Source organism: Brugia malayi (assembly GCF_000002995.4).
Source record: "Brugia malayi strain FR3 genome assembly, contig: Bm_v4_ChrX_scaffold_001, whole genome shotgun sequence".
Taxonomy (NCBI): Eukaryota; Metazoa; Nematoda; class Chromadorea; order Rhabditida; family Onchocercidae; genus Brugia; species Brugia malayi.
Window position 1 is genome coordinate 4,016,621 of NW_025062479.1, and position 16,099 is coordinate 4,032,719.

General features: G+C 34.0%; 2 protein-coding genes and 1 non-coding gene across 3 annotated transcripts; 1 reads left to right on the forward strand and 2 right to left on the reverse strand.

Annotated features, from left to right (window-relative positions):
* Positions 1 to 554: 554 nt before the first annotated feature.
* Positions 555 to 1,275, reverse strand: Bm10954 (Uncharacterized protein; the record flags this gene model as incomplete). The annotated part of the gene is made up of 3 exons (XM_043073549.1): positions 555 to 661; positions 903 to 1,084; positions 1,163 to 1,275. 3 exons carry the CDS (start codon positions 1,273 to 1,275, stop codon positions 555 to 557), a joined length of 402 nt encoding a protein of 133 aa, XP_042929483.1.
* A 3,982-nt stretch (positions 1,276 to 5,257) lies between these two features.
* On the forward strand, positions 5,258 to 5,368 carry Bma-mir-34. Its single transcript, XR_006228187.1, has one exon. It is a non-coding gene; the product is annotated as a pre-microRNA Bma-mir-34 (primary transcript).
* Positions 5,369 to 9,591: 4,223 nt separating this feature from the next.
* Bma-gbb-1 (Uncharacterized protein) lies at positions 9,592 to 16,099 on the reverse strand (the record flags this gene model as incomplete). The annotated part of the gene is made up of 18 exons (XM_001899471.2): positions 9,592 to 9,665; positions 9,981 to 10,158; positions 10,275 to 10,468; positions 10,762 to 10,974; positions 11,331 to 11,415; positions 11,633 to 11,755; positions 11,903 to 12,031; positions 12,129 to 12,267; positions 12,900 to 12,988; positions 13,106 to 13,251; positions 13,363 to 13,426; positions 13,502 to 13,640; positions 14,383 to 14,564; positions 14,677 to 14,790; positions 14,919 to 15,156; positions 15,274 to 15,371; positions 15,477 to 15,611; positions 15,824 to 16,099. 18 exons carry the CDS (start codon positions 16,097 to 16,099, stop codon positions 9,592 to 9,594), a joined length of 2,616 nt encoding a protein of 871 aa, XP_001899506.2.

The window sequence follows — 16,099 nt, forward strand, 5'->3', positions numbered from 1 at the left end:
AAATATGTGGGCAGTGTATAAAAACAAGCTGTTCCTATATACCTCACACATATGGAAAAATGAGAACCGGAATACTATGGCATCTCCTGAAGAAACGAAACATGACCAAAACAAGAGCGACTATAATCAAACGGTGAAATAAATACATTTGGAAAGTGCATTTGTTTTGGAAGACTTACCAAGAAGTGGGAAACCCAGGAATTTCAGTTTTCGTTAGTTTAGTCATTTACCGGTCAAAAACTAACATAGTTCATTTTTCAGTCTTTTTTTTTGCCATCTGAATTACAATTAAAATTGTGCCTTTTATTTCCTAGCACTGAATGCTTAATTAGAAGTTTTAGTAAAACGGTATTGGTGTAGATGTCGCTTTCATTGGGAGACTAATAGTGCTCAGTGGTGACCGAGTGGAATTGTATCACTACAGGAGAATTCAAATATTCATGGAATTTCAGGTTTTTTCTTTTTTTTTAGAAATCACTTATATTTGAACATTAATAATTTCATTCGTCTCGCTTAGCAATATTTTTATATCCGGTGATATTGGAATCGTACCTTCAAGCGGAACCCTGTGCAAGAGATGATTTGTCAATGATGCAAGTAGTTTGCTGAGGAAACTTTGCGAGATCTCTGTTCAACCAACTTTTATCTGGTAATGAATAATCTACAAGTGTAATTAATGGAGACAATTTCATTTTTGGTCCGAAGTTTCATTCTCCAGTGAATTCTTAGGATTTTTTGTTGAAAGTCTTATGGTTTGAATGTCATTTGTTGGAGGCAAACGCGGTGATAGTTGGCTGTATCCAAACTCTGAGCTCTGTTTCGAAGCATTTCTGAGCTTTTTTTAGAAAAAAAGCTCTGCTGCTTGTGCTGACACCAAACGCGTGCTAGAGGCGGCTGCCTACATGGATGGAAGGTCGAAAGCAAAGCCCATTTGGTAGTTCTGCCTGCTCCTACCGCTTCCCTTCCTCGCCACACCATCAGCACCCTGCCTACTTCATGTATTGAATTTTTCACCGAGTTCACACCAGTTCGTTCTTCAATGCAGGCCACTCCGAATGTCCCTTTCTCCTTCCCGGTCGATCCCCTGCACAACCAGTCACCCCACTACTACCTCCAAGCACACATACATACACACATGTATATATACGACACTCTGTCATACTCCGCTAAATTTCGAGCATTTCGCTTTTCTGCTGAAAGAATGGCTCCACCGCGATGCGTTTTGCGTGTTGTCGGTAGCAACAGCCCCGCTGAAAGAACACACATATACGCCATGTCGCACTCAGCTGACTTTCGGCCCTTCTCAGCTGATGTTTACATATTGTGAGGACTGTGGAAGTCCTATCACATCCTCTACCCTCCTCTAATTCTGTTCACTTTATGCTGACAGTCTTTATCTATCTTTCTCTCAGTGCATGCCACCATTTTCTCGCAGGTTTGTTTGCTCAGCAAAAACTCATAGAGTTATTGTCTTTATTTGCATCTATATAAGCATGGGACATTACTCATTGTACCCTGTACAGACGGGTCAAAGGTCAGTTATGGGGTGTACCATTAGTTTGTATAAGCACGAGTGGAAAGAATCTCGATTCCGTAGTACGTAATTTTACTGGGAGCAAATGATCAACACCACTTCAAGCTACACACAGTGATAGGTGTAATTACCGCGGTCAGAAGGTAGGTACTAATATACTGTTCCCCCATCAAAGCCTCAATAAATAAGGCAGAAAAGCTTGTCCCTAGCTAATAATATGACCCTAATCAATTCTTCTGTATGAAGGCGTCCACAATTACTGGAAATAACATATTAATCTTAAAACATAATTTCAAAGTTGCATCTTATGAGTTCATAACAACTATACATATGCACAGATCACGTCGTGTATTTCATATCGACACCCACAACGCATCGGTTTGCAACTAGCGGCGATATGACAGTGTAGAGTTTTGAAATTAACAAAGTTTATTGGCAAGCAATATATATGTATATATATATATATATATGGGCAGATTAGATGAATAAATAGATAAATAAATTCAATAGATAGATTGGAGAGATAGATAGATAGATAGATAGATAGATAGATAGATAGATAGATAGATAGATAGATAGATAGATAGATAGATAGATAGATAGATTAGATAGATTAGATAGATAGATAGATAGATAGATAGATAGATAGATAGATAGATAGATAGATAGATAGATAGATAGATAGATAGATAGATAGATAGATAGATAGATAGATAGATAGATAGATAGATAGATAGATAGATAGATAGATAGATAGATAGATAGATAGATAGATAGATAGATAGATAGATAGATAGATAGATAGATAGATAGATAGATAGATAGATAGATAGATAGATAGATAGATAGATAGATAGATAGATAGATTAGATAGATAGATAGATAGATAGATAGATAGATAGATAGATAGATAGATAGATAGATAGATAGATAGATAGATAGATAGATAGATAGATAGATAGATAGATAGATAGATAGATAGATAGATAGATAGATAGATAGATAGATAGATAGATAGATTAGATAGATAGATAGATAGATAGATAGATAGATAGATAGATAGATAGATAGATAGATAGATAGATAGATAGATAGATAGATAGATAGATAGATTAGATAGATAGATAGATAGATAGATAGATAGATAGATAGATAGATAGATTAGATAGATAGATAGATAGATAGATAGATAGATAGATAGATAGATAGATAGATAGATAGATAGATAGATAGATAGATAGATAGATTAGATAGATAGATAGATAGATAGATTAGATAGATAGATAGATAGATAGATAGATAGATAGATAGATAGATAGATAGATAGATAGATAGATAGATAGATAGATAGATAGATAGATAGATAGATAGATAGATAGATAGATAGATAGATAGATAGATAGATTAGATAGATTAGATAGATTAGATAGATTAGATAGATTAGATAGATTAGATAGATTAGATAGATTAGATAGATTAGATAGATTAGATAGATTAGATAGATTAGATAGATTAGATAGATTAGATAGATTAGATAGATAGATAGATAGATAGATAGATAGATAGATAGATAGATAGATAGATAGATAGATAGATAGATAGATAGATAGATAGATAGATTAGATAGATAGGCGCATATAAATACAAAGTATACGAGTAACGAGATGCATAAATGGTGATAACAAAACAGTAGTAGTGATCAATGATTGTGGTCGTGTATGAATGTTTTTATGTGAGCTGCGAAAGGTTTAGAAAATGTTAATGGTTTAGAATCTGCTGCTATACTGTTGTTCAAAGTAAGCTTTCGAAACTTCACTGCTCACCTTATTTTGTTTATTTCATTCATACGTTATGTTAAAATCAAAAATTTCTATCTTTTTACTATGCAAATAATGTTTCATCGAAACAGTAACAAGCATCCTTGCGACTACTTCTTACGTAGTAATTGATTCTTAAGTTAAATTTGCCTAGTTAGTCGAAGTTTAAAGTTTCAATAAGACACAGGAAGTTAAAAATTGGATTCTTTCAGACAAATTCTATAATAGCATAATATAGTAAAAAACAAAGATGTTTCAATCTTTAACCTTATAGAGCTCGTGAAGTCTGCGAAGGTTTCAAGTTGTGCTTAGCAAATCTTTTGAACTATATATCATTTTCAAGATTTCAACAAATTGGCTCCTGTTATGTCAATAATGTTGACCACATTCCTTGTACTTTGCTATCAATGAAGGCATTTTTCAGATACGATATTTGAAAAACATGGTGCTACAATCATTTGTAATTTTATTTTGCTGAAGCATTTTCACTACTGGAAGAATTATGCTCATCAAATGCAGTTAATGATCGTTGAATTATGTTGGTTCAACGGTATAAGCAGTTTAAATTTAACATATTGGTAATGTGCAAAATTACTTAGGATACGAAACACCGGAGAAGTACCGATGACGGTCTGCATGCCAGAGGCGCCATTCACATGGGTATCGCCAGTTTGCTCCACATATCACCATGGTATAATTCACGTACCGTGCGTCGATCCGTGCGCAGCCTGTCGTTTCATAGATTGTAAATGCACCTGTCTGGTATGCAGACCGACTGAACGGTCTTACATCTTTTGCAAGGAAATTCTGTGCGAGAATTTGAATTCAAAAGAAAAAAAAAAAGAAGTCAGGACTTCCATTGATTGCCTCTTCATAACCTTTTGCAAGCCGACTTTATTGTGGATTTCGAGCAGTAAACCGGATTGTTGGCGACATATCATTTGATGAAGAGAAACGTAACTGAAATGCTGTTAGCAGATGATGAGTTTTTGCTTTTTAATAGTATAAAATGAATGGCTGGAGTGAAATATTATTGATAATTTGGACGCAACTCACATCAGAAAGATCTCTGCCTTGCGAGACATCTTTGCTTATTGCAAACATGTTCAGTATCATTGAAGAAGACAACTCATTTAGAGAGAACGGTTTGACAGAAGTGAGCTTTTATCCCAAAAATATCACGAAGGAAATGGGTCGATACCATAACAGTTCACCAGCAGCAAGGTAACAGATGAGATCTTGAAATGGTAATGGTTGTTGAATGGTTGATTATTAGTTGCAAGCTATCTCTTGCAATCACTTCATCACCACTTTTCTCGAATTTCCCAAAAAACCTTGTTTTCCATTTTGCCTGGCTGTCATCTATTGATGGGTTAAGGGTAGTAGGGATAGATGGGTGGCGCTTGTTAATATTTTCTGTTCCATCTCTCTTGTTCTCTCCCCATTTCATCACCACAAGTACTTCACTCTTCGAGCACCACTCGTTGTCGAGGGGCTATACTCTCCTCCTCCATGGCAAACATCACCGTCATTATTATTATTATTATTAATAATAATAATTAATTATTCATTCATTTATCATTACTATCATTATTGCCATTATTATTATTATTACTATTATGATTATTATTATCATTATTATTACTATTATTATTATCACTACCCTTCCATACCTGTAGACACATATGTGTCATCGCTCTCGTTTCTGTTTCTGCTTCTCCAGTTCCTTATCCTCATTTCATTTTTTTTTATTTTTTCACTCATTACTTATCCTCATTTCGGGTTTATCTTAGGTCATGGTATAACATTTCCACATAAGTACGTAAGTGCTGGTCGTTTCCAAAGTTGTTCTAAGTTTCAGCGTACTTATGCTACAAATACAAAGCGAGACGAGGACCAGAAATCTCCAAATACGGGGATTTACCGGGTGGCAGTGTGGTTAGCTGGTTGTCAGCATATCGGACAACGGCTATCATCACTGCCGTCCTGGTTTTCCTAAAGTTCAGCATCTTCCTGTTCTCAAGACTTTAATTTTTGAGACCAAGTTTCCTGTCATTCTTACATTTTCATTTTCCTTCTTATATTCTTCGTATTCTCTATCTCATACTCACTAATCCCCGCTGGTCCCTTTTTTACAATCTTTTCTGTCATAACAACCTCAGTCACATCCTTAATTTCAGCGGTATTTCGGTTGGATTTACATCTTCAGATGTATTCACAGCCTAATTTATTTTTTAGTGCTTTCTGGAGGCGTTGCAGTTTCGAATTCTGTTGCTGAAACGGGATGAACATTTCATGTAAGTTGATTTTGAAAGTACTGCTAGATTGTTTTTAACAAAATAAGGGATCAGGTCCTATTCTTTAATCCATCCGACTGATTTATTACAGACAGCGAATAACGTCGCTTTGTCGTGTTTCATTATACTCGGAAGTTTTTTTACTGATTGAATATGATACATTGGAGATAATGAGAAAATGTGATTATTGATTAGTTCGAGTTAGTTACATTAAATGAAATCGACAAATAGGCGTAGGTGATCAGATTTAGTGTGTTTGGAGGATTGAATTTGTTCATTATCAGTATCTTCGTTCTCAACCTGTGACCGATGTCAAATTAAATTAAGAACACAAGTTTTATTGATTTTTGGAACAAGATTGCTAGCATGCACGCATGGCATGTTTCACATACATTTCTACTTATTTGCCTGGTTCCCTTCCATCTCTTTCTTACGTCACTAATTCTGCTATACTGTTCTGAAATAAGCTTGAAATTTATTGTCCATGGAAAATTATAAAAGAGCAGGAAGTGCGGATTCATTCGTTATGTTTTACTCATGGACGTGGAGGCGTTTTTTCTCAGTCCTTTTCCAGTGTAAATATTTAGCATAAAATGAATCAGAGTAGATCGCTGACCGAAAAGTCGGTGCGCTACATAGCATTTTTTGTTTACGAAATTTCTCTAGATATTTTTTGGTAAAGAATTCATCGAAGTTTGAGGTAATCATGAATGAAAGATGATTAATGTAGTTGGCGGATGATACAGGAGTGTTTCGTATTATGAATGAATTGGATCAATGCATCAGCGATTTTATGATATAAATATTGGAGGCTTACTGCACGAATTTAGTGGGGTTTTTTTTTGGTAGAATTTGTTAACGAATAGCTGTGGTAAATGTATGCACCATTCGTCATTTAGCTAGGAAAGAAAATGTGTTCATGGTTTGTGATGTGAGGTAGAGCAGTGAAACCGAGTTTTTCATGGACTCCATGAATTTCTATTCTTTCTGCATAGTTCAAAAACATCAGTCCGTCAGAGTGAAGATAAACTATTTTCTCCTAATGAAATAAATGAAAATCTTGTGATGGAGTTTCGAAATCGAGTCTTTTTTAAGTTTGAAAGTGCGAATATAATATGTGAAAGTTTTAAGATTTTTCACAATGCAAATTATTTAACTTTTTTTTCCTGAAAGAATCAATTGAATTTGGAGAAAGAAGGAGAAAATCTATCACAAGGTTTTTCATTTATTGCGTTAAGAAAAAATAGATTATCTTCACTCTGATTGACCTCCTTGAAATGTGCAGAAAAGATTGCAATTCATGGAGTCCATGAAAACGACAAAGAGGAGGAATTATAAATGCACTGAAAACATTCAGCCTGATATCAGTAGTGTCGGTTTTGTTAGCATTTGAATTGTACGATGGTTTGTTTTATTATCAACTGCAACTTATGTATGTGATGAACTGCCGTTTGCTTGATATGATGCACTGAAATTTTTCACATGGATTAAGAAAGAAGAATTAGCTTTGTTGTTGCCTTGCTCTACCTTTGCCCGTGGTCGTCACTCTCTTATGAATTGTCATCGGTTGCCGTTGACGCTAGTATTTCTTCTCTTCTATTTCTGTTATTGTCGTTGCAGTTTGCTGCTAAGTTTTTTTCTTTTTCAATTTTACTGGAAAGGGCATGTATTGATATATTCATACTTTCTCGTTCTCTTATGCCTCATATCCAAAAAAGGCCAGTGAGAAATGAAATTATCGCATGACGCGAGCGCACTTTTGTCATGTAAGTTATCAGAATTGTACTCATGGCCAGTAGATCATGTTATTATCGCTCTCTTAACAAAGAAATTTGGGGATATTACTGCACTCGTTTCAGGTCGATTGTTACATCCTTAGCAGTTCAAGTAATAGTCGGTTAGTTATTACCATTAAATATATATGCACAATTCTCATTATTTGTTAGGGGAAGGTTTTTTCGTTTGGTTAGTGACATGAAATTTCAAACTTTTACCCAACTGATTTATGTAGACGAATTTCCAGGTGTTTGTATTACGCGGAAATCCATGTGTTGTGTTGTATAGCTTATATTTCCATTATTTTTCTTATTATTTCTATTGGATGCATCGCTGATTTTTTTAACCATTAAATAAGGATTGTAATTACTTTTTGACATGTTTCGTTGTATTGACCTTTACAGTAAGAAGCATGAAATTGTTTTATTTGAGACTGTTCGACTAATTTGCTGATTTGGATTAAGTTTTCTTGGTCGCGTGTTTTTTTGATGAAATGTGTTGAAGCGGTATAAGGTTGTTTGATTTTGTAAGTAAGGTGAAAATACCAGGATAATCTCACAGTACTTTTTTCTCGATCATTTGGATAAAGGAATGAGTAAAGAAAGATTTAATGCTTTTAAACTCTTTTAGATTCCTTTCGTACGAAAGGGTACGGTTGCACGACTGATTTCATTTGATGAATCGCCGTGAAGTTTTAGTAGTGCATTTGCTAATAACACAGAAGGCTCATTTCGGTGTTTGAATTACGAGCGTTATGTTATTTTGGAAGCTTATAGTATTTAGTTTTATAAAAAATATTTCTCCACTTAATGAAAGCTATGTACGCGTACTGTTTGCTGACTGGCATATTACAATTTCCCACATTCGATTCACTTTTCCCACTAACACATTAAAAAAAAATTGACTGGCATAGGCATAGTGTTCATCATACTGAATTTATGTGGTCCTGTTTTTTTTTTTTTTTTTTCTTTCAAGTTAATATCTCAGTCAAAAATAACGGATTGTGTAAAATTTCAGGATGTTTGGGATCGCGGAACGGCTTCAGTAGTGGCACTACAGTGCGACTCGCAACACTTTTTGATACTCGGTTTTGATTTAATAATGGATTGAACAGTGCAGATCAACAAAAGTGGCATGGACAAGTAATACTCCAAACAAATCGACATCCATGCCAGTGTATTTTTAATTTCGGAAATATTTCGACGTAACACTTTTATTACTGTTTAAACACTTATATTTGCAAACCGACCAGCTGTTGCACTGCGCTTTGTACATGGTTGGTAATAACCACTTTTGCTTGGTTTTTAACTTTCCTCCTTCTCGTTCATTTTTGATTGTTGTTTACACCACACTACTGTATCTATTCCTGCTTAGCTTTGCCTAACATAATAGTTTGTTCGTAGTCAAAATTAAGGACATCGAATTTCTTTAGGTTTTTAAATCAAGATTTAAACTGAATTGAATCCCCTGTGGAAATTATAAGATAGTGAGATATAAAAAAGGAACTGCATAAGTTCTTTCAATTACTGGTTAAGAGAATGGCTGGCACGTTTTTGCAGTGTCACACATCCGTTTGCTAAATTCTCTTCGGTGTAAGAAACGCTTAATTTACATTAAGGAAACGGTTTGTTATTGAACTTCTTTTTAGATAACTCTTCATTTTTCTAATAATTTTCCATGTTCAGGTGGCTACACATTGTTTTCATTAATTTTCCTTTTACACTCAACTGCACTGACGTATCATCACAGTGTCGCATTTTCTTGTTTGAATTTGATTTGTGCGTACTTCTGCTCATTCATTAAATGTTGTTCAGGTCCTTACATATATCATAAAATGCTTCTTAAAAGACCTAATTTGTCGCAGTTTTCCAGCATAGTTTCATGTAATTTATTGCAAGCTACCTCCACTTATAAAGAAAGAGAGAGTCTCGAGACTTGACTAATCGCCTCATAATTTTTTGGAAGTACTTACACACACAGTTATGAAGTGGTGTGAGATGAAAATTCCATTCCATCCCTCATATATTTTGTTTCATAAAAAGTAACACGGTTATTCTGTGCAATATGTATGAATTTAGAATTGCGTTAATTAGCAAATAATAGCTCCACGGTTAAAATTAACATGTTGCGCGACAAGTTTTTTAAATTTTATAGAAAAAACGAAGCATTATAAAAATAATTCGCTGAACGTCGATGATGTATCTTCGTTTTCCACTTCCTCATAATTACTGTTGTGTTTAGCTATAAATTTAAAAGCCAAGTGGACATTTTTCAAACTGGATAAGAGAAATTGCCTTATCGAGCTTCAAAGCACAATTCGTTGGGAATTGTTTTTTAATTTTTCTGAGGGTGCGTTGTATGTTTTTAGAATGTCTAGGGAGTGGAAGAGCTATACTGCAACAGGTTGAATAAGGGAACAGACCACAGCGTTTCCCAAAAAGTCGACGGAGTAATTTGAAGAAAACTAGAGCTAAAGCCTTTTCGGGAAGTTCCTTTCGATCAAAGAGAAAAATTGTTAACTGGAATTTTTGTTTTTGCTAAGTCTGAAGATGTTACCCATATTTTCGCTTGGCAAATTTTCGATCAAGGCAGTTGTTGTGAGTGCAGTTGGAAATGACTGTGTTATATTTTCATCGCTAGTGCTGCCACATAAACGTTCACGAAGTGGAATGCCAGTTGTTTCTTGAATATGTTTTCCCAAACGTTGTTGATAATCTGCGATTTTTTTTTCCTTCTAGAAAATAATTTTAATTAAAATTTCTTCAGAGAAGAAAATCGAACTATCCGTGTTCAAATAAGGTCTAAAAACAATACCATTCAAAAAAGAGTAAATTCTAAGATGAAACCAACATGCTCTATTTGACATTTCAGATCGGCATTCTCATGAACAAGCTGTTGACACCGTTTTTGCTCTATCCCGGCATCAACTGGATGATACAATGGTTTAGTACCATCATTTTTCTCACCACTTTTAGGTATCCGACGTATATGAACAATTTTTGGCAAAAATATTAAACCAAGCGTTATATACGTACTCAGTAAAACTGAAACTATGACAGTAGTCAGTACTTGTTTTCCCTAGATTATCTTTTTATGCTCTCAAGAATTTGCTGAATTCAAAGGATTACGATAAAAAAGTCACATATAGTGGAGTGGTTCATCCAGTGAGCAATAAATAATTTAATTACAAAAATGGCAATGATAATAATAATTAATAATAATAAATAATGATATAAACAAAAGCGGTTTCAAACTTTCTTATTTTTCCTACTAGTAAGATGTACTAAATATCCAAGCTTTAATGAATAAGGAAAAGTTCAAAAAAAAAAAAAAAAACCAGTAATGCTTATAAAAGCAAAATTGGCATCAGACTGAGATCGAATAAGAAAAGTGACAATTGGTCCAGTTATTAGAGATAACACGGCAACGTTATATATAGCCAAACCAACGAAGCGTAGATCGTTCACAAAAAGAGGTTTTAAATTACGTGTTTCATATGCAAGGAAAAGACCAAGCACCAACAATAAGCATTTATAACCCATTACCAAGCCTATAATAACGACACTTTATTAGTGTTTAAAACTTAAATTATAAAAATATTCCAAATAGTTACTGCAACGCCATTATAAGATTTTCTGAAAAACAAACAAAATTAAATTACACCTGTAAAAGATAAAGATGAAAATTGTAGAAATATAAAATAAAACAGGAATTCACAAAAGTGTCAAAGAGAAATCATGAAAATGCCCCTCTCTATAAAATATACCACTACAATTGTCCATTAACAAAGATCAAAGCAAAGATGCTTCTTCTCAAAAGGAACACCACCGAAACAAAATGTATCGTTGCATACAAAATTAATTTGCCGGTGTTTGGAAATTTAATAGTTTTCAGAAAACTTCATGCCTGTCCACATCTCTTGTCGTTCACTTTGACACAGTTCAAGAATCGGGAGAAGCATAATATCTTCTTCAGTTCCCATCGGTGGTTCCTGTACAAAGGGAAAAGATGCAAGAAAGAAGATAGTCTGTTTTATATAAGAGATCAAATTTCTGGGGATAAATGAATGTTATAACCGTTGAACAGAGTTGTTGTTGACAATCAGAAATAACTCAGGAATAATTTTCTTATCGAGATTTTACTGTATTTAAGAACTATGCATTTTCTGCAAAATGCATAATTCTTAAAAAATCGTTTTTATTTCTTACTTGTAGTGGAAACCGTTGCTCGACCCTCTGAATTGGATCAAATGTAAACCAACAGGCTATTATAATTATATCGACCACAAAAAATGCAGTAACTACGAGGTAGAATTTGCATGCAGGTACTGGCTGAAAAATAGAAAATAGCAAATTTATCAATGTAGAAGTATATCGTAAAGCTGGAAATTACAAAAGTGATGAGACGCTGTGAAAACAACTTATAGTATCCTTTAAGATTCAATGTTGTGTTCGATTTTTGTAAGTTCAGTGTAATACCTGGCCCGTAGTTGGTTTGGAAATAAGATGCTGATTTTCGGTTGAGCCTAAGCGGTGAACAACCCAAACTTTGGCAAACATTGACCCATAAGCAAACGTGAAACCAACCATCAGAAGTGATATTTGTGACTAAAAATTGAAAGTAGTTGAGCTTAATAAACAAAAAAAATTAAGCCTTAATCTTAATTTTTTAAGTTATTTCAATTTTACTTAAATTTAAACTAACATGACAAAGTAGCGTGAATGAATGCTTTGGAACAGTGATTCCACGTGCTGGTAAGCCGAGCAACAATAAGCTCAGACAGCACAGTATACATCCAGCAAGAAGTACATTGTTACACTGCGGTTGAGATTCCATTATTATCCTGAATACGAGTCATTGGGAACTTCTTCTTTATAGAATCAAGAAATCTCAACTGCTGTATCTATAAACAATGATGCTTGATTGTTAAACTAATGAACCTAACTTTCAATAATACTAATTTAACAAGCCAAATACAAGTTTTTTCATTCGTGTAACGTTAATTCCACATTTGTAGCCTAATTATTCGATCTTTTTTGTTGATGTACAAGTGAAAACACATGAAAGGAAAGAATTGTTAATATTTCTGCACAGTAAAATTGTTGATCCAAACCGTATGTATTATTTATCAACAAAAGAACACCAAGATCGACTTTTAAAAGAGGTGTTTATAGAAAATAAAACAGTTAGTCACAAGATATTATAGAACTTGATATTTTGAGACAACCTACCTGTTTACAGCAAAAAAGTATATGTTTGTTAACATTAGGAATAAGAAGCAAATCACTAGTATTTAAACTGTGAGAATTTTTGCAGACGGTTTGAGAAATTTGCAGACTAGAGCTTTTAGTGTGTTATGACTATGTGAATGAGTGCTTTTTGTTTTTTCTTATAGCTCCTAAATGACGTCACTTATCAATCACTTCTTACAGTAGATGGATACAATAATCCAGTTCAATAATGAAATAAACTGACACCCTATCAGAGTTCTTGACGTTAAATATGAATATGATACATGCGACAAAGATTCCAATTACTGCCAGTAACGCAATTGCATAATATAACTGAAAAAGTAACTAATCAATTTCTCACTGTATTTCCAACTGAAATTTGTCAAATAAAATTTCAATTTGTGAAATCTGAAATGATTAATAAGCTAGCAAAACTATCTCTAGATCAACCTCTAGATCAACGGTAAGAAGCCATTCTTGTATAAGAGTCGAGTCCGGAGGAGGTAATCCATTCATTGTTGAAAACTTTTCTTTATCATACCAATCAAGATGAAGTGTTGTTGTATCGTAAATACCTAGCATTTGATATTTTCCATCTGTAAGAATTTTTTCTCATCAGTATTTCAAAGTTTCAGCAACAACGAAATGCTTAAAATCTACTTATTAAACTGAAATTAAAACACTGGGAAAAGTTCTTTTATATCAACCTTGTAGCTGCTCAATCTGTGTTCGTGCAATGCGATCGCCGAGATCATTGAACATAACCTGACCCTGGAATTTTATAGGATACCGTCGATAGATCTGTTGGTGCAACTTATTAAAAGGAAGAAAAAATTAGGAACTTACTGAAACACCCCGAAACTGAGTGTCTTTAACACAGCTGAACAATTTTTTTGCGATGCTTGTATTGTTATAAGCAAAATTCTCAAGACTTTGTCCTACTTGAAGTTTTGATAGTGTGCAATTGAAAGCCAGTGCAACTGCCCTGCAAACAATTTTTCAGCAAATAACTTCCTAATACAACCGAATGAATAATAACGGCTAGTGCAGTTTGGACTGCCTGACTTTATTTCATATTTAAATTGGCTGTAATTTTGTTTAACTGTTTCGATAGCCAACCGCTTTGCCAATGGCATTGTTATTCGATTAAATTAATGATCTAGCTTTAATTCATAAAGTATTACACAACCTAGTTAGAATAAAAGCTATGAAAAAAAGCAAGATGATATGCAAGCTTGCAATTCTAAGAAACTCACAATTCAAGTTTTTAACACTACATACACCTTAAAAATCTGAGAGAAAAATATAGATAAGTTTTTGTAATATTTTCAAGTAGTTGCTCCGAATTATCTCTGAAAAAAAAAAAAAAAAAAAAAAAAAAAAAAAAAAAAAAAGCATCATATGTACTTTGCATAGATGATTGAAAATGCAGCTAGTCTTAAGGGAACAAAAACTTCACTCCTTCATCTATTTCATACACTGCTATAGATGTTTACTAGAAAAAGACCCGTGATGCTAGTCTCCGTGTACAACATGCTGCAGAAAGAACATCGCAAAATATTCGTCCAATCGTATTTTAACACTGTCTTGCAGTTGTCATACGCTGATTATGATATGCCCAGATTAGACTTTGTGCTAATAAATTTCTGTAAAGTCACAAGGGTGAAACAGCATAAATTTCCAAAAATTTTAATGGGTTTTCTCAATAGAAGTGGAAAAATAATTACCAGACAGCATCATAGGCTAGGGGAGCTTCTGGAAAACCACCAGTTTCAGCTGGATCAGTGGTCAGCATGCTCATTAGTCGGTTTTGAAACTGTTTACCAGTCATTCCAGAAACTGTCAGTTCTTCGTCTCTACTTAACATTATGCTTTCCGTTGTGATGTGATACTGCGCTGCTTTGATCATCTAAAAAGGATTTCTTTACTATAGCTCTATCTTATACAAGTTTTCATTTCTTATAGCACAAAACAAGTTTTTAATCATTTTTCTATTAATGGAAACCAAAAAAAAAACCAACTTGTTCAGCAGTGCAGTTAAGTGGTTCATCAGTTGGTGGAATGAACCATGTATCAGCATACCAACCAATAAAAAACCAAACATATTTTCTACCATAGAGATCATGCTTATAGGCCTGTGAAAACTGCGGTTATCTAGAAAGTTTTTAACGACTTTCTAAATATGATTTTTCAAAATGTATTTTCAAAATACATTTTTTGAAATTGTTTGTACAAGTTTAGAGTTTTAAAATCCACAGCTTACCTGACAAAGTACACGTCGAGCCTCAGTAACATAGAACAAACCAACAATAATCCGAGCATCCTGACGTACCAAGGTTTTTACAGCATCAGAGGGATCACCGTAAAAGCTTTGTCGTTCAACTCGGATACCCTTCTCCCTGCATTGCTCCTCAAGATCCTTAGCTGTTGACGTGAATACTTCTTCTACTGATTGCAAAATAGTTATTTTCTTCCACTTAAATTTTTGGAAAAGTCTGAGTCTGCAAAAAAGCATGCACATTGTCGATGCAAATATAGAATTTTAAATAAAATATACATGGGTGAAATCATAAAATTCATGTATAGGAAAAAATACTGTAGGATGAAAAAACTTGGACCTTGTTGGATTTTGCATATTTGCAGTGGGGTGAGTTCTAAAAAGTGTCGGAAAACGCTGTCTATTGGAGAGCGCTGGAGAACTACCACCATAAGAAAGCTAAAAAGGATGCATCAGAAAAGTTCAACTAAAATGCAAACTTATTTGCAACAAATAAAGGAGAAAAAAGAAAAACAAATTTATAAGAAGTCTAACAATATTTACCACAACAAGATTCCAAACTGGAGCTGCTTCCGCAAAAACGGTTGTCACAGGACTACAACCAGCTAGTAGCATCAATTTTGTTGGAGCCTTATATAGCAATTCATACATTTGCTTTGCTGCCAGACCCGGCTGACACTAAAAAATACGTGCTAAGAAAAAAGTGAATACAGTTCACGTAATAATCACTAATTGACGTGCTTGGTTATAATAAAGTATTACTTTATTAGTGTATAAAAATGAAAACTGTTTAAAATTTTTTACACTATTACCCATCAATAAAATTTCAGTTCAATCAGTTCTTAAAGTAATAATTAAGAAAAGTCGATAGAAAATTTCTGGAAATGTACCTTACTATTATGATAATGTAACTTCAACATATAACCCGGTAATATATTGGTATTGGCATTTACATCCTGAAGGGCGATCTGGACAGCCGGTAGACACGCTTCACCACCGGCCCATCCGCCCGAACCTGCTTCCATTGGAAAAACGCCTCCAATATGTAAGTCCACGCAATGAACAATTGCGCATAAGCCACTGCTAATCAATAGTTCCCAAATCAACATTGCCACCACATTTCGTTTTCTATTATTCGCTGTTTCACCTGTAATTATGTGTTCCAT